This window comes from Mustela putorius, unplaced genomic scaffold (assembly GCF_011764305.1).
Source record: "Mustela putorius furo isolate JIRA1106 unplaced genomic scaffold, ASM1176430v1.1 tig00003909_pilon_pilon_pilon, whole genome shotgun sequence".
NCBI classification, from domain to species: Eukaryota; Metazoa; Chordata; class Mammalia; order Carnivora; family Mustelidae; genus Mustela; species Mustela putorius.
Genome location: NW_025422057.1, coordinates 39,386,481 through 39,409,499, shown reverse-complemented (window position 1 = coordinate 39,409,499; position 23,019 = coordinate 39,386,481). Strand labels below are relative to the sequence as shown.

The 23,019-nt window shown below is 40.7% G+C and overlaps 2 protein-coding genes across 7 annotated transcripts in view; one reads left to right on the top strand and one right to left on the bottom strand.

Annotated features, from left to right (window-relative positions):
• Positions 1 to 17,248, bottom strand: part of NCOA4 (nuclear receptor coactivator 4) — a 63,629-nt gene extending 46,381 nt beyond the window's left edge. For 2 of the 3 annotated variants that reach the window (XM_004765866.3, XM_013063126.2), the window contains exons 1-2: positions 16,957 to 17,247; positions 14,338 to 14,439 (exon numbers count right to left, since the gene is read on the bottom strand). In XM_004765866.3, the coding sequence (XP_004765923.1) occupies positions 14,338 to 14,362 (25 nt within the window). In that variant the 5' untranslated portion in view covers positions 14,363 to 14,439; positions 16,957 to 17,247. Of the gene's footprint in view, positions 1 to 14,337; positions 14,440 to 16,956 lie in introns of all 3 variants that reach the window. The other variant, XM_004765867.3, reaches the window with a different exon arrangement.
• A 43-nt stretch (positions 17,249 to 17,291) lies between these two features.
• Positions 17,292 to 23,019, top strand: part of WASHC2A (WASH complex subunit 2A) — a 55,680-nt gene continuing 49,952 nt past the window's right edge. For all 4 annotated transcript variants that reach the window (XM_045068492.1, XM_045068493.1, XM_004765870.3 and 1 more), the window contains exons 1-3: positions 17,292 to 17,419; positions 17,524 to 17,646; positions 18,663 to 18,827. In XM_045068492.1, coding sequence (XP_044924427.1) covers positions 17,417 to 17,419; positions 17,524 to 17,646; positions 18,663 to 18,827 — 291 coding nt within the window. In that variant the 5' untranslated portion in view covers positions 17,292 to 17,416. The remainder of the gene's footprint in view (positions 17,420 to 17,523; positions 17,647 to 18,662; positions 18,828 to 23,019) is intronic.

Genomic DNA, 23,019 nt, shown 5'->3' with positions numbered 1-23,019 from the left:
GAAGTGAAAATGGTATTAGATATACTAAGTATTTACAAATATATCTTATTTATTGCACAATAAACATACCTAGGTTGAGATGATACTGGAGGACATGGCCCCCTTTCCTTCTCCGTTCCCTTCACACTGGTTGGTCAGGACATGTGCCATCTTCTCAAATGCTTGGAAAGGTGCCTCTCTTTTCCTTCAGGCCCAGGTGCTCTGTTCCACAAAGCCCAAACTCACATCCCATTACAGGATCTAATCCTTTATTGCTTTCTCTAGTCATCTTTACTCTACCTTTATCTTCCTTCCTACCTGATACACTACCAGAAAAGAAAAATGAACAGTGAACAGAGAGACTTCCTTATCTGGCTTGTCCTGAAGTTAAAAGGAACAGAAGTTAAGGTAGATACATAATGATAATATTTAAGGTAGATAAACATGAAGGCCTGTGTTTATTTACCTCAAATCAATTGCACAATAATGGCACGGTATGGACATGTATTAGCCAGAGGCTTGCCCCTTCCTCCTACCCGACTCTACTTCCTGTTACCCAAGGCTGATGGTAGAGTAGTACTTCCTACAGCAATTCAGAGAGAAGTGATTCAATGCTCAACTATTAATTTCAAAGTAGACCTTCAGAGCCCATGGTAGAAATAACAGCTTAGGAGAAAAAGGCTTTGGGGGCATTAACAATCCAATTCTTAGCCTGAGCACTAGGCATAGAAAAATACCTAATACCAGGCAGATTAGATGAAGATGACATAGCTTTGGGAAAAGAGAGAGTTGGAGAGGGAGCAACAGATGAGTCACTGATGAGGTCCCTGAAAGGAAGCTCTTATACTATTCGTTACCCAGGCAGCCCAGAAAAGAGTGTGGGCCACAGAACCCTCAGGTAAGTGGGAGAGTCTTTGAGCAGGAAAGGAAAGTTGTCCTCAATTCTTGTGGGGACCAGGGAAAGCAAGCCACGTCTTCAAGTGTCCCCACACCACTGCACGTGGTGACAACAGCACTATGGGGCAACAGCTGCCATGTCTCCTAGGCCCCAAGGGTGGTGAGGGAACACATCTGTGCTCTTGTGGCCTCTGGGAGGACATCAGGCTTGCAAGAACCTTGCAATGAAGACAAACAGAACCCCTAGTCATGGAGGGATATTTCTGAAAAGACTTCTAATATGTTTTCATGCTCTGTATGACCTGTTGCCTTGTGGCTTCCCTCCCACCCAAAGAGTCAGGGATAAAATGTTTTGAGTTCCTACCAAGACAATGAGCTTGAAGGTAAGGCCTGGTTCAGAAAGAGTTTCAAAGTTCTTTAAGATTAGGGATAGCACATGTCTGGGTTTCTATCTATTGTCTCACATTATTCCTTTGGAGAGACAGACCCTGAGATCATGACCTGAGCCTAAATCAAGAGTTAGATGCTTAACCAATTAAGCCACTGAGGCATACCTTAGAACTGATTTTTTATAAAGGCACAGTATGCTGAAACTAGTGAGGAACAGAAAATTTAATGAGGAACAGAATATTATATCAAATCAAAGTAACTCCTCCATACTGCTTTTTAATTACAAAAGAAAAAAGAGCAATTTCAATGGAGGCCAAGTGATACTACCTAACCAAAGAATCAACTCTAACCGCCAAGGTTGGGTTAAAATGAGCCTCCTGCTATGAGGCCCTGAGGACATTCCTTTGTGGAATTCCTGCCCAAAATGCATATTTTTATCTAATCACAAGGAAACATCATGTGAACATATTTTACACAATAGCTCGCCCATACTCTTCAAAATATCAAGGCCATGAAAGATGAAGAAATGCTGGGGAGCTGTCTTTGATTAAAGGCACCTATATAAATGGGATCTTGGATTGGATCCTGGACTCAAAACTAGAATATCTGGACAACTGGAGAAGTTCAAATATATAGTGGATTAGATAATTATTTTATTAATGTTAAATTTTCAGGATTTTGGAATACCTGGCTGGCTCAGGCAGTGGAGCATGTGACTCTTGATCTCAGGGTAGTAAGTTTGAGCTCCAATTTGGGTATAGAGATTACTTAAAATTAAAAAAAAAAGTTTCAGGATTTTGATAAATGTACTGAGGTCATGTTTAAGAAACAAGCCATTGTTCTCAGGAAATTCACACAGCTATGCAGGGGAAAAGGGGCATGATGAATGTGCATTACTCTTGGAGTGCTCAGAGACAGAGGAAATAACTTGAATGGGGACATAATGTTAACAGTTGGTAATTCTGTGTAAAAGGCATACAGGATATATTTTTTTCCTTTTTACTATTCTGGAACTTTTCTGTAAATGTGAAACTAAATCAAAATTAAAAGTTTTAAAAAGTTCCACTGTAATGGTCAGTAAGCACATAAAAAGATGCTCAACATCTTTAGTCATTAGAGAAACGTAAATCAAAGCCACGGTGAGATACCACTTCATACGCACTAGGATGGCTATAATAAACAAAGACAGACAGAAGCAAGTGTTGCCAGGAATAAGGAAATATAGAAACTGGATGCGATTCCTTAAAAAGTCAAAAACAGTTACCATTTAACCTAGCAATTCCGCTTCTAGGTATATACGCAAGACCACTGAAAACAGGTACTCAGATATATACTTGTAAATTAATGTTTATAGCAATATTCACAAGAGCCAATAGTTTTTATTTTTATTTTTATTTTTTTTTTTTTAAAGATTTTATTTATTTATTTGACAGAGAGAGATCACAAGTAGGCAGAGAGATAGAGAGAGGAGGAAGCAGGCTCCCCGCTGAGCAGAGAGCCCGATACGGGACTCGATCCCAGGACCCTGAGATCATGACCTGAGCCGAAGGCAGCGGCTTAACCCACTGAGCCACCCAGGCGCCCCGAGCCAATAGTTTTTAAAAAAACAGGTAAAAACAAGTCAAATGTATGTACTGGATGAATGGATAAACAAAATGTGGTCTATCCATACAATGGTATATTATTTTAAACAATTTTATTTATTTATTTATTTGACAGAGATCACAAGCAGGCAGAAAGGCAGGCGGGGAGCGGGGTCGGGTGGGGGTGAAGCAGGCTCCCTGTTGAGTAGAGAGCCCAATGTGAGGCTCAATCCCAGGACCCTGGATCGTGACCTGAGCCGAAGGCAGAGGCTTAACACTGAGCCACCCAGGCACCCCTATAATGGCATATTATTAAGCAATAAAAATAATGATGTATTAAAAGAGGACTCCAACTAACTCCATTTTGACCTCAGTCAGTACTTTCTAATTCATTAAGTTCTCTCCAGCTTATCTCTTAACTTAGACAAAAGGCCCTGTGGGCAAAGCATCCCCAGATGGAACTCAAACTACCCACTCAGGCAATAAGGATGGTCCTGAGCTGACAAGATCCTGCTTGATTGACCCCAAGAAAAACTGACCAATTTGACCTTGACTGCCCAGATGCATGTACCCACCGACCTTTGCCCCACCTTTTCCTTATATAAACCTGAAAGTATATTCAGCACTTTGGAGACAGTCTTTGAGATGCTAGTCTGTTGTCTTCCTGGTGTTGGCCTCACTGAAATAAACTCCATTCTTGTTTCACTGATGCTTGTCTTTCTTTCTTTTTTTTTTTTTTTTAAAGATTTTATTTATTTATTTGACAGAGATCACAAGCAGACAGAGAGGCAGGCAGAGAGAGAGAGGGAAGCAGGCTCCCTGCTGAGCAGAGAGCCTGATGTGAGATTTGATCCTAGGACCCTGAGATCATGACCTGAGCCGAAGGCAGAGGCTTAACCCACTGAGCCACCCAGGCACTCCAATGCTTGTCTTTCTGCCTGTGGATTTTGTCAGCACTAATGGCTGACCCTGGTTTGTTTGGGACCCTCTGGGACAGGTGCTCTTGCACCCCACGTACCAGCTATAGATCCAAAGAGATCACATGGCCAGAGACAAAACATGAGGAGACAGGAGTTTGAAAACCACTTGGGCACCCCCTCCAAAACCTTGACTGTGTATAATCCCTATAACCTAGGCATGCCCTGAAGTATAGGCAAAAATTCCCCAAAAGGGCTGAGGTGAAATTATCTACCTTCCCAATGGGATGGGGGCTTGAAATAAAAGTTAAGTTGATGCCTGCAAAGTTAACAAGATGCCATTTCTTTTGCTCCTCATTTGGGCACTGTAATATTGTGCTTTGTAATAAGAAATATATATTAGGTCTTTATTCCCACTCCTAGCACAGAGTTCCTAAAACCCCAGGGATTTCCTAAACGATAAGACCAATGAAGGTGTCTTTTGTGATTCCTATCAAGCCCCCTTACACTACATCTATATTTGTGTTAATGAGGTAACTTTTGAAAGCCCCAAAGTGTGGGGACTGATTGCTAGGGGGAACCAACCTTGTTATCAGATAGGCTTGACCTCAGGGGAAGGTAAGGGCTGGAGGCTGAATCAATCACCAATGGCCATGATTTAACCAACTATGCCTATGTAATAACGAAGCGTCCATAAAAGCCCAGAAGGGTGGGGTTCTGAAAGCTTCTGGGTTGGTGAACACTGGGAGGTGCAGGGAGAGTAGCACCCAGAGAAGGCATGACAACTCCACGCCCTTTCCCACATACTTCTCCATATGCATCTCTTCTATCTGGCTGTTTCTGAATTATATCCTGCAAAGGTCAGTGGAATGACCCCAGGTCAGTGGAGTGACTCCAGATCAGTGGAGTCATGCTTAAACTGGTCTGGGTGGTCTGTGCCAGCAGGAGGTCTCCCGTCTGGGTAGTCACTACTGCTTGAGGGTGCTTTGGTTTCCATTAGCCTGAGTTAAAAGATAAGCTGGAAAGAACTTAAGGAAAAATGTGGGCAAAGGTCAGTAAGAATACGCAAGTGGGTAGCAAAGATCAGGTCTTGGGGTCTAGCTGGTGACACAATGACCATATTAGTGTTCACATTTCCTTCAGATAAATACTGAGATGTGGAATTGCTGGATATGGTAGTTCTATTTTTGATTTTTGAGGAAACTCCAACTGTCTTCCATAGTGACTGCACCAATTTACATTCCAACCAGTAGTGCACAACAGTTCCCAATTCTCTCTGTTCTCATCTGCCCTTGCTGCTTCGTGTGTATGTGTGTGTGTGTCTATGTGTGTGTGTGTGTGTGTGTTTTAAAACAGGTGAGGTGATCTCATTGCATTTTCCTGGTGATTACAGATATTGAGCACCTTGTCATACACCCCACTGGCTATCTATATATCTTTGGAAAAATGTCTGTTTATATCTGTCTGCTTTTTACTTGGATTGTTTTGGGGTTTTTTGCTATTGAGTTGTGTGAGTTCTTTATATATTTCAGATATTAATCTCTTATCAGATATATGTCAGTTTTGCAAATTTTCCCCATCCCATAGGTTGCCTTTTCATTCCACTAATGTTTTCCTTCCTGTGCAGATGCTTTTTAGTTTGATACAGTCTCACTTGTTTATATTTGCTTCTGTTGCCTTTATTTTTGTGTCTTTAATCCATTTTGAGTTAATTTTTGTGTCTAGTATAAGACAGTAGATCATCTTCTTTGACCTTTAAAATGGCAACTTAAAAAAAAAATAAAATGGCAACTTATATTATCAAAGTCCCTTTTATTGGAAGACTGTTGCATGCTTGGGAAAAGAGACACATTATTGGCCTATTGTTACTTTCATGTGCTTCTGGATTCTGTTTGCTAATACAAATTAAAAATATTTGCTTTAATATTCTCAAAGATTCCCCTCTGATATGTTATTACTGCTATCATCATCTCTGTGCCATACTTCTCTGTTTGCGGTATTTCTCCAGAGGATGAAATCCTGGTTGCTCTCCTACAGGGGGAGATACGGAAGAGTGTTATGACTAGAAGGAGTCCAGGCTAGACAAGGAAGGGCTGGAATAGATTGCCTTGAAATGAAGCCATGATGAAGAATAGTCAGGCAGACAGAATAGTCATTGGCATGTATTTAAAAACTATGAAGATGATTGAAAAAAAAAACACACCAAGTTTAATGGTAAAATAGTGAAAGAATATCCACTTGAGTCAGGAACAATGCAAGGATGCTCATTCTTACTACTGTTAACTTGGCTTTGGAGGTATTAACAAATGTATTTAAATAAGAAAAAGAGGTTTAACATTGGAGGGAAAAAAGATGGCAAAAGTATCATTATTCGTTTACCTGAAAATTTAGAACCAACAACAATAAAACTATTATAAGCAATACAACAATTCAACAAAATCCATTGTATACAAAATAAATATGTAATGATCAAGAGGTTTCCTAAATAAGACAACCTACTGGATGGGAGAAAATATTTGACAGTGGTATATCTGATAAGGGGTTAGATTTAAAGTATCTAAAGAGGGGCACCTGGGTGGCTCAGTGGGTTGGGCCGCTGCCTTTGGCTCGGGTCATGATCTCAGGGTCCTGGGATGGAGCCCCACATCGGGCTCTCTGCTCGGCAGGGAGCCTGCTTCCTCCTCTCTCTCTGCCTGCCTCTTTGCCTGCTTGTCATCTCTCTCTGTCAAGTAAATAAATAAAATCTTTTAAAAAAATAAAGTATCTAAAGATACAACTCAACACACAGAAGACCAAATAACCCAATTTTAAAAATGGGCAGAGGACACACACAAACCTTTCTCCAAAGAAGACATTCCGATCGCCAACTGACACGTGATAAGATGCTCAACATCACCCATGATCAGGGAAATGCAAATCAAAGCCACAATGAGATATCACCTCACACCTGTCAGAAGGGCTAAAATAAAAAACACAAGAAACTACAAGTGTTGGTGAGGATGTAAGAAAAGAGAAGCCTCCTACACTGCTGGTGGGAAAGCAAGCTGGTGCAGCTAGTGTAGAAAACAGTGTGGAGGTTCCTCAAAAAATTACAAACAGAATCACCATATGACCCAATATTGCCACTGCTAGATAGTTACCCAAAGAATTTGAAAACACTAATTCAAAGGGTTGTATGCACCCTATATTTATCGCATTATTTATTTATTTATTGAATGTTGGCTTTTATTGAATTTATTGCATTATTTATAATAGCTAAGATATGGAAGCAACCCAAGTATCCCTTGATAGATGAATGAATAAAGAAGATGTGGTGTATATATGCAATGGAATGTTACTCAGCCATAAAAAAGAATATAACTTTCCCATTTGCAATAATATGGATGGATCTAGAAAGTATAATGCTAAGTGAAATAAGTCAGTCAGAGAAAGACAAATACCGTATGATTTCACTTATATGTGGAATTTAAGAAACAAAGGAAAACTAAGAGATGAACCAAAAAAACCCAGACTCAACAAGAGAACAAACAGATGGTTACCAGAGGGAAGGTGGGTGGGAGAACAGGTAAAATAGGTAAAAGGGATAAAGAGGACACTTATCATGATGAGCACTGAGTAATGTATGGAATTGTTGAATTATTATATTGTATACCTGAAACTAATATAATGTTGTACATCAATTACACTAGAATTTTTAAAAAAAGAGGTTTCCTAAATAAAGACAAAACCAATTAGAAAATATAGTGGAAGAAAATGTATTTAAAATAGCAACAAAAATACCCTAGGAATAAACTTCAGAAATGTATAATATCTATAGAAAGGAAACTTCAGGGCACCTGGGTGGCTCAGTTGTTTAAGCATCTGCCTTTGGCCCAGGTCATGATCCCAGAGTCCTAGGATCGAGTTCCATATCAGTCTCCCTGATCAGCTGAGAGGTGGCTTCTCCCTCTCCTTGTGCCCCTACTCCCTGCTCATGCTCTCTCTCGCTCGCTCGCTCTCGCTCTCATACTCTCTCTCTCTCAAATAAATAAAATTTAAAAGAAAAGAAAGGAAACTTCAAGATTCCACCAGAGAATGGAATGGCAGACTAAGAACCTTCATCCACTCCCCATAAAAACAATGAGAACTCTGGCAAAAAAATTTTAAATCAACTTTTTCAGAACTCTGAAGATAAACCAAAGGCTTGCAACAATCCAAAGAACATTTATTCAAGAAAAATGGCTGAGTCCCAGTAAGGAAAGGGAGCTTTTCAGAATTATAACTTGCCCTATTCTGATCCCCTTCTTCCCAGCTCTCTTGTAGCTTTGAAAACCTACAGCCTCACAACATGGTAACTGTGCAACCCAGCCACCTAGCAACCAGTGGAGAGAACAGAAAAGTTTGGGACTCCTGAAAAAGCCCCACTCCTAGAGAATTACACAGTTTGACCTTTTTAGAGGCTCCTGGAAATTCCCACTCACAGGGATTATCTTTACTTGACCTCATTCAGAGCTTACTCACTGTGAAAGCCTTTTCCTGGAACATCTGTTTAAAAAAAGAAAATCAGTAGTGACTGTTTAACATTGTAGGTACATGAAGGTTAACAGTTGTGGAATAAAGAAGAGACTGCCCAAAAACTGAAAAGGAAGTTTGGGGAATGAGATAGACTTTGAAAAGTGCCAATGCATTCCTGGGGCCTAGAGGCCATTTGATGTACAAGCCAGTTCACATGCCCAGGAGAAGGCCCTAATCTTTCACCTCTGGTTAGTGTTGAGACTCCATGTAAGCAGGAACCGAAGGCTAAGCCTGAGTTGTAAACTGCCAGATTTAAGGTTTACCGTAACATACAGACACAGACCCCTTGGCAAAAGCTGGGAGACTTACTGGTACCAGGCATACAGGGAATCTCTGTCCAGTCACTGGTTAACCCCTAAGTTAAGTGAACAGAGACTTTAGTGGCCATACATGACAAAGAAAACAGGCTACAAAAGTAGTACAGGAAAGTCACTAAATAAACACACAACAACAACAACAACAACAACTGTAAGAAAAATTAACTAAAATAAATCCTGGAAGGGGCGCCTGGGTGGCTCAGTGGGTTAAGCCGCCGCCTTCAGCTCAGGTCATGATCTCAGGGTCCTGGGATCGAGTCCCGTGTTGGGCTCTCTGCTCAGCAGGGAGCCTGCTTCCTCCTCTCTCTCTCTCTGCCTGCCTCTCTGCCTACTTGTGATCTCTCTCTGTCAAATAAATAAAATAAAATAAAAAATCTTAAAATAATAAAAATAAAAAAAATAAAATAAATCCTGGAAGGTATGTATCTGACTTACAGAGTTGCCAAGTTATATTATTTAAAAAGCCAGGTTTTCAGTAAGAAATGAGATATGCAAAGAAATGATGAGATAGGCAACAGCACACTGAATAATTCTAAAAAAGAATGGAAAGGGACTTAGCAGGCATCAAAAGAGACTATAATAAAATAATTAAACGTTTGGGAAAGCAAAACTGAAATACAACATACTCTAAGTTGGGAACACAGCATTGCTGCTGTGCTGGTCAATAGGTTCAGGCCAGGTTTTGGGTAACCTTTTACGTTGAACCATACAAAATATTTGTGTTTTTGTCATATAAAAACAGCAGTTTCATATGGCTCAAATTACTATTTGGAGTGACCACATGAGAGAAAAATCAGAGCAGAGAATCTGAGTCAAAATCTTTGCCAATGGTCAAAGACAAAGAATCAAATATCATACCAAGTTTGGGGGCCTTCAAACTGGTTGCAAACTCAGAGATGCAATTCATGATTGGTAGCTGATACAATTGGAGAAGAACTGGAGTAGGCTGGGCAAGAAGTGAGGAAAGCCCCAAGTAACAGTCTTAAAGGACCCTGGGGGACGCCTGGGTGGCTCAGTTGGTTGGACGACTGCCTTAAGCTCAGGTCATGATCCCGAAGTCCCAGGATCGAGTCCCGCATCGGGCTCCCACCTCCATAGGGAGTCTGCTTCTCCCTCTGACCTTCTCCTCGCTCATGCTCTCTCTCACTGTCTCTCTCTCTCAAATAAATAAATAAAATCTTAAAAAAAAAAGGACCCTGGGCTATTTAGGGCTTTCCTTTATTGGGAGTGGTGGTGGTGATGTACGAAGAAGGATGGCGGGTGTGGTTTAAAGATGTAGGGTCAACGTTGGTCCCAGTAACCTACATGATCTAATTGTCACAAATGTGAAGTGCCATTGTCATCAGGCTATTTATTTATTTAAATTCTAGGGCAGTTAACATACAGAGCTATATTAGTTTCAAGTGTACAATATAGTGATTCAACAGTTCCATACTTACCCAGTGTGCATCACGAGTGCACTCCCAATCTCTTCTACCTATTTCACCCACCCACCCTCCCACCTCCCCTCTGGTAACCACAGGGTAGCCTCCCCTCTGTTCTCTATAGTTAAGAATCTGTTCTTTGGTTTGTCTCTCTGTTGTTTCCCCTTTGTTTGTTTTGTTTCTTACATTCCATATATGAGAAAAATCATATATTTGTCTTTGCCTGATCAGCCTATTTTGCTTAGCATTATACTCTCATTGTTGTCTCAGATGGCAAGGCTACATTCTTTTTTATGGCTGAATACTATTCCACTGTTTGTGTGTGTGTGTGTGTGTGTGTGTGTGTGAGAGAGAGAGAGAGAGAGAGAGAGAGAGGAGAGAGAGAGAGAGATGTCTTTGACCATTGTCTGTTGATGGACACTTGGGTGCTTCCATAGTTTGGTTATTGTAAATAATGCTACAACATACATAGGGGCGCATGTATCCTTTTATATTAATGTTTTTGTATTCTTTCAGTAAATATCCAGTAGTGCAATTACTAGATGGCTGGATAGTTCTATTTTTAACTTTTTGAGGAACCTCCCTTTGAGGAACTGTCTTTCACAGTGGCTGCACCAGTTTGGATTCCCACCAACAGTTCAGAAGGGTTCCTTTTTCTCCACATTCTTATCAACACTTGTTGCTTTTTTAGTTCTTTTGTTTTTTGATTTTTTTAGATTTTATTTTTAAGCAATCTCTACACCCAACTTGGGGCTCAAATTCACAAACCTGAGATTAAGAGTCACATGCTCCACCAACTGAGCCAGCCAGGTGTCCCTTGAGTTTTTTATTTTAGCCTCTCTGACAGGTGTGAGGTGATATCCCATTGTAGTTGTGTTTTTTTTTTTTAGATTTTATTTATTTATTTGACAGACAGAAATCACAAATAGGCAGAGAGGCAGGCAGAGAGAGAGGAAGGGAAGCAGGCTCCCCGCTGAGCAGAGAGCCCGACACTGGGCTCGATCCTAGGACCCTGGGATCATGACCTGGCCGAAGGCAGAGGCTTAACCCACTGAGCCACCCAGGTGCCCCCCATTGTAGTTTTGTTTGTTTTTGTTTTTAAATATTTTATTTATTTATTTGACAGAGATCACAAGTAGGCAGAGGCAGGCAGAGAGAGAAGGAAGGGAAGCAGGCTCCCTGCCAAGCAGAGAGCCCGATGCGGGGCTCGATCCCAGGACCCTGGAATCATGACCTGAGCCGAAGGCAGAGGCTTTAACCCACTGAGCCTCCCAGGTGCCCCACCACATTGTGGTTTTGATTTGCATTTCCCTGATAATGAGTGCTTTTGAACATCTTTTCAGGTGTCCATTGGCTTTCTGAATGTCCTCTTTGGAGAAATGTTTGTGTATGTCTCCTGTCCATTTTTAAATCAGATTATTTGGTTTTCTGTGTGTTGAGTTGAATCAGTTCTTTTTTTTTTTTTTAAGATTTTATTTATTTATTTATTTATTTGAGAGAGAGAGCACAGGTGGGAGAAGGAGAGGGAGAAGCAGATTCCCTGCTGAGCAGAGAGCCCCATGTGGGACTCAATCTCAGGACCCTGAGATCATGACCTGAGCTGAAGGCAAACGCTTAATGACTGAGCCACCCAGGCACCCCCAAGTTTAATCAGTTCTTTAGATACTTTGGATACTAACCCTTTATCAGATATGCCATTTGAAAATATTTTCTCCCTTCCAGTAGGTTGTCTTTTTAGTTTTGTTGGTTGTTGCCTTTGCTGTGCAGAAGCTTTTCATTTTGTTTGATGTAGTCCTGGTACTTTATTTTTGCTTTTGTTTCCCTTGCCTCAGGAGACAGATGTGGAAGGATGTTGCTACAACAATGTCAGAGAAATTATTGCCAGTGCTCTATTTTAGGATTTTCATGGTTTCAGGTCTCACATTTTGAGGGTGTGTGTGTGTGTGTGTGGTGGTAAGAAAGTGGTCCAGTTTCATTCTTTTGCATGTGGCTGGCCAGTTTTCCCAACACCATTTGTTGAAGAGACTGTTTCCCATTGCATATTCCTGCCTCCTTTGTAAAAGATTAGTTCACCATATAATTGTGGGTTTATTTCTGGGTTTTCTATTCTCTTCCCTTGATCCACGTGTCTATTTTTATGCCAGCAACATACTGTCTTGAATAATACAGCTTTGTAACATAACGTGAATTCTGGAATGTGCTATATTCAGTTTTGTTTTTCTTTCTCATTGCTTTGGTTCTTCAGGGTCTTCTGTGGTTCCATACAAATTCTAGTATTGTTCTAGTTCTGTGCAAAATGCTGTTGAGAGTTTGATAGGGATTGCATTGAATCTGTAGATTGCATTGGGTAGTATAGACAGTTTAACAATATTTGTTCTTCCGGGGCGCCTGGGTGGCTCAGTGGGTTAAGCCACTGCCTTCGGCTCAGGTCATAATCTCAGGGTCCTGGGATCGAGTCCCGCATCGGGCTCTCTGCTCAACAGGGAGCCTGCTTCCCTCTCTCTCTCTCTCTCTGCCTTCCTCTCCATCTACTTGTGATTTCTGTCAAATAAATAAATTAAAAAAAATTAAAAACAAAAACAAAAACAAAAACAATATTTGTTCTTCCAACCCATGAACATGGACTGTCTTTCCATTTCTTTTTGTTGTCTTTAATTTCTTTCATTGGTATTTTATAGTTTTCAGAATACAGGGCTTTTACCACTTTGCTGAAGTTTATTCCTAGGTATTTTATTATTTTTTTGCACTTGTAAATGAGATTGTTTTCTTAATTTCTTTCTGCTGCTTCATTACTAGTAAATAGAAATGCAAGAGATTTCTGTACATTGATTTTGTATCCTGCAACTTTAATGATTTCATTTATCAGTTTTAGTAGATTTTTGATGGAGTCCTTCAAGTTTTCTATATATAGTATCATGTCATCGGCAAATAGTGAAAGTCTTACTTATCAATTTGGATGCCTTTTCTTTCTTTTTGTTGTCCAATTGCTGTCGCTAGGACTTCCAGTACTGTGTTGAAGTAAAGTGATGAGAGTGTCCTTGTCTTGTTCCTGACCTTAGAAGAAAAGCTCCCAGTTTTTCCCCACTGAGTATGATGTTAGCTTGGGATTTTTCATATATGGCCTTTATTATGTTGAGGTATATTCCCTCTAGGTATACCTTGTTGAGGGATTTTATCATGAATGGATGTTGTACTTTGTCAAAACTTTTTCTGCACTTACTGAGATGATCATATGGGTTTTATTCTTTCTCTTTCTCTTATTGATATGATATATCACACTGATTGACTTTTGGATACTGAAACACTCTTACATCCTGGGAATACATCCCTCTTGATCATGGTGAATGATTTTTTTTTTTTAATTGTACTTTTGGATTCAAATTGTTAATATTTTGTTGAGGATTTTTGCATCTACATTCATCAGAGATACTGGAAGGTAGCGCTCTCTCTCTCTTGCTGTCTTACTACTTAATTTTTGAGAACCCTTTAATATTCTCTTAATATATTAGTGATACTAACCATTTGTCTGTTATATATGCTGCAAATATTGTCTCGTGGTTTGTCAATTGTTCATTGACTTTTTATGATGGCTTTTAACCATGAAAAATGTTTTATGTTTATGTATTCAAATTTATTAATTTTTCTTTATCACTCTGGATTTCAAGTCATAGTAAGGCTTTCTCTACACTGAAGCTAAAGAGGAAATCATTCATGTTGTCTATTAGTACTGCATGGTTTTGGTTTTTGCATTTAGATCCCTAATCCAGTAGGAATTTATTTTTATGTGAAGTGTTAGGTATGGTTCTACTTTGATCTCTTCCCAAATGGTTACCCAGTTGTTTCAGCACTATTTTTTAGAAAGTCAAATTTTGCCCCAGTGGCTTGAGATGACCCTCCACCAATACTCAAAGGTTTGCAGCTGATTTAAAATTCCAACTCTTGAATCTTTATCAGGCTGTCCTAGAGTTAAAGCCTTGACTCACTCTCAAATTCAGAAAAAAAGAGCTCAATGATTAACAGAGGCAGGGAGAAATGCTATGGTAGAAATGCATTCCTGACCACCGAGAAAGTGCTGCTTGTTGACATATAAAGTCAGAGTTTAGTATCAGTAAGCAAAGCCACTTGATTCCCATAACTCATCAGCCTCTGTCACTCTGTATGTGGATCAGCTTTTCTGCCCAGGTCAGAGAGCAGGGATCTCTTAGAGGAATATGTTGTACTTACTGTGGGGTGCATGGTGTCTGGGTTTTCTGACTGGGAAGCATTTCTGACTCACCTCTCGTGGAGCCTCTGAATTGCATGTTCTTGGAGAAAATCTCTCAGGCACTTTAAATGACTGTTAGAAGAACCATGGCTTGCTTGCTCACTGGAGGGGCCTCTGTAAAATAAAGCAGGTTGGCTAGACTTTATTTTCAAGAAAGCAGAGTTAGAGAATCAATTCTTACGTATAACATATTTGATGGTCAACCTCAACCAAGGATATTTAAAAAAATTTTTAAAAATTTATTTGACTGAGAGAAATCACAAGTAGGCAGAGGGGCAGGGGAGAGAGAGAAGGGGAAGCAGGTTGCCCACTGAGCAGAGAGCATGATGCGGGGCTCGATCCCAGGATCTTGACCTGAGTTGAAGGCACAGGCCCAACCCACTGAGCCACCCAGGTGCCCCAACCATGGGTATTTTAAAACTGGGGGTAGTTCAGCGTGAAATCTGAGAGCTATGCATTATAAAAGCATAAAACCATGTACTCTTTTTTTTTTGCCAACTTTCTCAGCCTGTAATGCCCTAAAGATATAAAATTAATAATACTATAGAAAACATTACACATTATTTAATACCTTTGAACTCCTTTATTGAGAAGGCAAGCAGCTAGTGGTTTACACTATTGCGTATACGTTGAATTAAGTTAGAATATATGTGCTGCCGAAGCGAGCACAACGTTGAATTAAGTTAGAAACTGTTATAAAATGAAAGGAGATTTTTGTGATCATTAGTATTTAAAAAGTATTTCAGATAAAGGCTACCCAGAATAATTACATGTACATTTTAAGAGCTGTAAACTCACCTTGCAGGCAGTAGTTTGTTGAACTAAACCAGGGGTTTCACCAGAGAGAACGAACAATGTCATAAATAATTTTGTGAGTCTTGTTAAAAAGAAACAGGTGGGAAATAAAAAAGAATTTGGTGGGGTGCCTGGGTGGCAAAATTGGTTAAGCGTCGCACTCTTGGTTTCAGCTCAGGTCGTGATCTTAGGGTCATGAGATCAAGCATTGCATCAGGCTCTGTGCTCATTGCAGAGGCTGCCTGAGATTCTCTCTCTCCCTCTGCCCCTCCCACCCGTTCTCTCTCTCTAAAATAACTAAATCTTAAAAAAAAAAAGAAGAAAGGAAAAAAGAATTTGGTCAGGGGGTGATTGGTAAAATATATCTTGTAGCTAAGAAATCTAACTTGAAGAGTTATAGAATTTGACACTGTTGGAATATAGTTGCACACATTTGCTGCTCACACTTCATATACTAGTGCAAAATGATAATAGTGGTAGTAATTTGGCTTCAATTTGGCCACACTACCAGAGATATAATTAATAAAGTACTAAATTAATTAATTAAGTACTAAATTAATTAAGTACTAAAATAATACTTTAAAAATAATCGTAACTGGGGCACCTGAATGGCTCAGTTGGTTAAGTGTCTGCTTTCGGCTCAGGTCATGATCTTGGGGTCCTGAGATTGATTCTTGCATAAGGCTCCCTGCTCTGTGGGAAGTCTGTTTCTCTCTCTTCCTTTGCCCCTCCCCTGTTTGTTTTCTCTCTCTCAAATGAATAAATAAAATCTTAAAAAAATCATAACTACCATTTCTTTAAAAAAGCATATAATTTACAGTTAGTAGACTTATTAAATTGGGTCAGAACTATATTACTGGATTCTTAGGTTTGTGGGCTCTCATAAAACAAAACTCACAAGTCCTTTAGAATAATCAAACCACAGAGTGGTATCAATACATGCACAGGAACTGGGGGCTTCATTAGAGATTGTTGGTAACAATCCCAAATTCTCATGCTATAGTTACACCATTTGTATCACGCATTACTTAGAAAACCAGCTGGATTTAAGCACTTTTAGTTATGCGTCCAAATTCATTTACATATATTAAATACTGAAGCTATGGCCCAGATCTTGTTATAAATGTCTTGCCTCACACTGTAATGTAAAACATGTGATATTTAACACTGCTTATATGAATTATATCAATGATAAAGAATTTGGATAAATTGAGGCTTTTAAAATTAGTATTATTGTTATTACTTTTTCCATTGGTATTTGCAGCTTCAGCAATGACTTTGTGAAACTGTGTCTTAACAGCGAACAGTTCTGCAGCTTTGAAAATGCTGGGTTTTCAGTTGTTTGGATTTTTGTTTGTTTGTTTGTTTAGAGATAGAAAGAAAGAGTGCATGCAGGGGGTGGGGAGGGGAAGGAGCAGTGGGAGAGAAAGAGAATCTTCAGAAGGCTCTAAGCCTAGCACAGAGCTGACCCAGGACTTGATCTCATGACCCTGAGGTCATGACCTGAACTGAAATCAAAAGTTGGTCACTTAACTGATTGAGTACCCAGGCACCCCTGGATTTTGGTTGTAAAGCAGATTTTGTCAGTGACTTTTCTCTTATTAAATCCTCTAATATTAATGAACAATCCATTAAATTATTAGGAAATAATATTATATTGGATTATAGAATGCTCAGAAGTTTATGTCTTCAAGAAAATTGTTAGACCTGTCCCTGACTTTGTGCAATATCCACATTATAGTCATTCACTGAAAAGTAAAGACAAGAATATGCCATTGTTTCCACTATGTGAAAAATAAAATCTTGTAAATCATAAAACATTCCTCCTCCACTTACTGAGCGCCGAGGCGCGGACCCAGCGAAGGGCAGCAGAGTTGCAACCAGGAAGACACGCAGTTGGGAAAGCTTTGCTTCCTCCCACGAAGGCCGGAGTCCCTAGACGGGTTGTTTCACAGGTTCCTTTCAGGGTTCCCTTCTCGCAGCGCGCCCCACAGCCACCGCCTGCGCCCTCTGGCTCCACAGCAACCCGACCACTAGCGCCCCCAGGCGTCCGCACCCTCTCTTTCTTCCCGCTTCCATCTTAGCCCAGCCGCAGGCCTTGTGACTCAACTCCGAATCCTTGGCCACTTTTTTTTTTCCCCGCCGGCGCGGCACATCCGGTCACGTGCGAGCCCGGTCACGTGACCGCCGGTCACGTGCCGGGGCTTCAGGGTTCGGGTCTCGGCTTCCGCAGCCCTGCGGGCCTCAGCGAATACCGTGGTGGCTACCCAGCAGCTCGCCGAACTGCACCGCCGGGATGGTGAGGGCGGAGGGCGGCGTGCAGCGGGCAGGATTGGGTCGCGGCCGGGCCGGGGCCGCCGTCTCCCCAAAGCTCAGCCCTTCTTTTCATCCTTCCCGCTGCAGATGAACCGGACGACCCCCGACCAGGAGCGGGCGCCGGCGTCGGAGCCAGTGTGGGAGCGACCCTGGTCGGTGGAGGAGATCCGCAGGAGCAGCCAGAGTTGGTCGCTGGCGGCTGATGCGGGCGTGAGAGGCGGACCCCAGGGATGGGAGTGGAGGGGGGGGCGCCAGGGGTGACGCGTAGCTTGCTAGCAGAAGGATGGGAGCCCCGAATACTTCACCCGGTCTATCCCGCTGTCTCTGTTATTTTTAATAACACGCCCCTTCTCTATATCACAAACGCCACGGTGGCGGACCCTAGGCACCTGGGCGGGGGCGGGCCTGTCGTCCTTAGCTGGCTGAGTGCCCCCACTCGGACTGCAGCCCAGACGCGGGGTTCTGTTCCTTGTTTGGGTTTTCCAGCGGTGCACCCACCTCCATCTTGAGCGAGGCAGATGGATTTTCTCTGCGCCCGGGATTGCTAGGGCATCATGAGGCCATTCCACGTTGGGACCCGGACTGTATGGGGAGATAGACAAGCCGCTGTGTGCATCTCCTGCAGTGGGACTTTGAAGGCCTCGGGACCTAGAAGCTCGGAACTGTGATTCTGAAGTCCCATATGAATACATTAAAAAAAAAATAATAGTAGTGGTTTGTTATTTCGCTCTTCCTCTGGGATTTCTGAAGAATGATAACCAAACAAGACTTTAAAATTTCTCCAGATACGAGATAGCAAGTGTCCATTCACTCCTTGTCACTGTTATGATGAGCTGCTTTTTTTTTTTTTTTAAGATTTTATTTATTTATCAGAGAGAGAGAAGGGGAGAGAGCGATCACAGGCAGACAGAATGGCAGGCAGAGGCAGAGGGAGAAGCAGGCTCCCCGCTGAGCAAGGAGCCCGATGCGGGACTCGATTCCAGGACGCCGGGATCATGACCTGAGCCGAAGGCAGCTGCTTAACCAACTGAGCCACCCAGGCATCCCTGTGATGAGCTGCTTTAATGTTTTTCCGTGCTGCTTGGTCTTGGGTACTGTCAAAAGCAGCATCCGTTGCATTCCAGCACGCACACTCAAAGTTGAAAAGAAAATGGGTTCTTTTTTCTTTTGACCCACAGAGCAGACACATGTGATGCTGATATTGCTGTATTTTTTTTTTTAAATAGCTGCTACAGTTTCTACAGGAATTCTCACAGCAGACTATCTCCAGGACCCATGAAATCAAGAAACAAGTGGATGGACTAATCCGGGAAACTAAAGCCACAGATTGTCGTCTTCACAATGTCTTCAATGACTTCCTTATGCTGTCTAATACCCAGTTCATTGAGAACGTGAGTAACCTAGTTGTATCAGACTTATAAATAATGCTTGTTGGAGAAGCGAGAGTTCTGTTGTGATACTTAGTGGTTTTTTATTAGGTACCCTATTCAATTTTGATGAATGTAGGGGTTCTTGGGAATTGAAGCTTCTTCCTCTAGGATTAATCACTTTTCTTAAATTAGTAAAGTTTATTTTTTGAAGCTTTAAAAAAAAATCTAGTGATACAGTTTTCTTACTCCTAGTTTTTTCATCCGTTTTTAGTTGTAGTACTGCTGACTTGGGTGGCATTCCAACAAGCCTTTTTGTGGACATGTTCTGTAAGGAGAGCTGTACACCTAGTCTGATCATCTGGGCACCAAAATGTGGCTGCAATATTGACTGTGTCCATCACGTTCTGATAAGTTATATTAAAGGCATGCATGTACCTACTTGAAATAGTCTTTTTTTTTATAGTATTGATTAACGTTTTGTTTCAATGGCTGAATCTGTGATATGGAGTCAGCTCTAAACAGAGTACTGAGCTTTGAACCATGTGTGATTTTTCACTATATATGTATTGACTTTCTGAGTGCTAGGTCCTAGGAATACATAGGTAAATTAGCTAGAACTCTCTTTGCAGAATACAACAATATTCTGTAATAGTGTAATTCCCGAATAGAAAGAAAACAAATGTGGCTAGAGCCCAGTGAGTGAAGGGGAGACTGTTAAGAGATGAGAATGGAGAGGAAGCTTAGTTAAGCACATTTCTGAGTCCATCAGGAGGTTAACTTCCTGAGTGTCAGCCTTAAGTAATCTGCCAAAAGAGGATTATTAAAGTAGCCTATTTCCTGAGATTGTTAGATGTAAAGTATTAGGAAGGATTTTGAAAATTGCAAAATTATAAAAGCCTGAGATTCAGGATTGTGATGAGAGAGCCAAATACTGTCATGCAGGTATCTTATGCCACGTAGTGATGTGTTTTTTTTTTTTAAGTAATTCATGTTGAATCACCATTACCATTTTTGGGAAACTGTATAAAATAAGGATTTAGTGAAGGAGTTCGAGATCTCTTTGCCAGTAAGTTTAAGATATGGCAAGTGTTCTAGTAAAATCTGTAGTCAGCTTTTGGTGGTCTGTGTAGAACATGCATGCTTGGTTCTGAGCATCTTTCTCACTGCAGATGCAGTTTACAGGTGTATGCAGCCCCGTTTCATTTTCATCAAGCCACATATAGTCTCCTTTTAAGTATACTTGTTTGCCCTCATTTTGCACCTTTCTTGCTGGGTCAGGTGTTTGGCTCTTCTCTGCAGTCAGTGCTGGAGCCCTACAATGAGCAAGGAGTTGAATTGGAAGGGTCCCCTTGTACCCAATGTGCCTGTACCACTAAATTGGTACACAGTTGAATTTTGTGGAGTAGGAGTGGGCATCATAAACTATTTTTTCTGAATCACAGTCTTCATGTCATACTTATCTTTCATTTCGCTGTTACTTTCTGGCCAGATTTTTTCAGGTTTTGAGTTTTCCTTGATCTAGCAGGTTTTTTTGTTCTTGTTGATTTTTTTTTTGTAGTAGTTCTTTATTTCTGTTCACTTCTTGGGTGCCCTTTTTTCCATATATTTTTCCATTGCCTTAGTCCTTAAGCTTCTTCCCCTTCCATTCTGCAGCCAGAATTCTCTGCTCAGTTTGCTTGTTCTACTGCTTCTCATACCTCCCTGTAATGCCACGTGTTACATGGTCTTCTTATTCGTGGCAGAACATAATGATGTGAAGAGTGCAGCTGATGCTTAATAAAACTGGGGTGCCTGGGTGTCTCAGTGGGTTAAAGCCTCTGCCTTCGGCTCAAGTCACGATCCCAGGGTCCTGGGATCAAGCTCCGAATCAGGCTCTCTGCTCAGCAGAGAGCCTGCTTCCTCCTCTCTCTCTGCCTGCTTCTCTGCCTACTTGTGATCTCTGTCAAGTAAATAAATAATTAAAAAAAAAAAAACTGTGAAAAAAAAATCTACGTATGTTAAGACACTTTGCAGTGATTTGGCTTTTTATATGTTTTTTTCAAACCCTGACACTGGTGCTCATGTATTACAATTCTGGCTTGCATGATGGTGCCATTTAGTTTCTCGGTAGTTTATTAGAAAGTTATTCAAAATCACAGGTACATTTCTGGGTTTTAGTAGTTAACCTCAGGAGCAGGTACCCAGGTTGAAAAATGCATTACAGAATTAGTGAAATTAAAGAGCAATCAAAACTTTCTAGGACAAGAGAAATTAGTACCTTTAGTAAAAGCCCAAGAGGGGACTCTGAAGGAGGAGATAGACTAATTAACAGTGGCATGTTATCAGAAGGGAACAGAATTCTTAAGATTTCATTAACCTATTAATTTAAGAATTTTGTCCTGAAACATTAAGTGACGTAGAGATGACTTTTTTTTTTTTAACTTAATTTTTTAAATAATCTCTGCACCCAAAGTGGAGCTTGAACTCATGATCCCAGGGTCACGAGTTGCGTGCTCTTCTTCTTTTTTTTTTTATTCAAGATTTTATTTATTTATTTAACAGAGATCACAAGTAGGCAGAGAGGCAGGCGGGCAGGGGCGTGCAACACACTCCCTGCTGAGCAGAGAGCCCAACGCAGGGCTCAATCCCAGGACCCTGAGATCATGACCCAAGGTGAAGGCAGAGGGTCAACCCACTGAACCACCAAGGCGCCCCAAGAGTTGCATGCTCTTCTGACTGAACTAGCCAGGCACCCAAGAAGTGACTTCTTTAGTGCACTTCTTATGACTGTAAGATTTATATTTAATATAAATATAATTATAATCATATCTATAATTATATAATATAATTATAAATATAATATAATTATAATTTAATAAATAAATTATATTTATTGATATAATTTGTTGTGTCAATCTACCCTACTAAATCAGGCCCCACATTTGTTCTAAATACTGTATTCTTTGGGCCCAGCACGTCCCTGGTTTGTAGGACCCTAGAGAATGTTTGAATGAATGAACAAGAGAACACATAAAAGGATTGGGGCTGTTTATGATCTGTTAAGATGTCCTCAGCCCCTGGTTCCTTTTCTCCAGTTTACCACCATATCTCTGGCCCCATCTCCCCAAATGAAGAAAAGATCCTTTGAGGGCAAATACAAAAGATTGTTATTTCATAACAATCTGGGAATAGCTACCTGATTTAAAAATTATCAAGAAACACATGAAGCTATGAGGGTAGCCTGTTGAGAGTGAAGGAAGTTAGCATTGATTATCTGCTGCATGCTGAGGACTTGAGATACATCGTTCTTTTCACTCTAGGAAGATCCACAGGTTTTATGTATTTGCTGGTTGGTTTCTTAGAGGTCAAGTTTGGCCTACCAGCTGCAGTCTACTAGTATCTTATGAAGTAGGTTTTTTTTTTTTTTTTTTTTTTTTTTTTTTTTAAATTTGTCATGAGAGAGAAGCGAGAGCAAGCACAGGCTGACAGAGTGGCAGGCAGAGGCAGAGGGAGAAGCAGGCTCCCTGCCAAGCAAGGAGCCCGATGTGGGACTCGATCCCAGGACGCTGGGATCATGACCTGAGCCGAAGGCAGCCGCTTTAACCCACTGAGCCACCCAGGCGTCCCATCTTATGAAGTAGTTTTTAATGACAAGCAGGGGAAAAAGTAAGATGTCGGTGCTGTTCAGACTTGAGTGTGAAGCTCAACCTTTTAGGTTAAATGGTCTTGCTATTTAAAATATGAAGTTACCCTGGTAGCTGTCCTGTCTGAAAGCCTTAGTTTTGAGATTTATTTACTTTTCTGTTTCTGTCTCTGAAGATTAACCGCCCCCCCAAATTTCTTGTCCTTATAGAATAGTTATTTTTTAAAAGTATGGAAGATGAAGCAGCATCTGAAATTTCAGATGGTGGAGGGGGCCTCTCAGTGTTCTGACATATATGCATTCTAAGTCCATTTCCCATGCTGACATTGGCCTTTAAGTTTTTTCTTTCCTGTTAACAAAATTAATGAACACTTGTAGAAGAGATTGGAATAGATAAAAAGTACTAAAGTGAAAAAATTAAGACCACAAAAAATCAACTATAATTCCACCTCCCCAAATTAACCAGCCATTGAACATTTTGCCATATTTCTTTCTAGTTTTTTTTTTTTAACTTTCTGTATGTATATATTTGCAGGCTGCATTTTTCTTAATATTAGTTTATTATTTCATAACTATTTTAATGGAATCTTT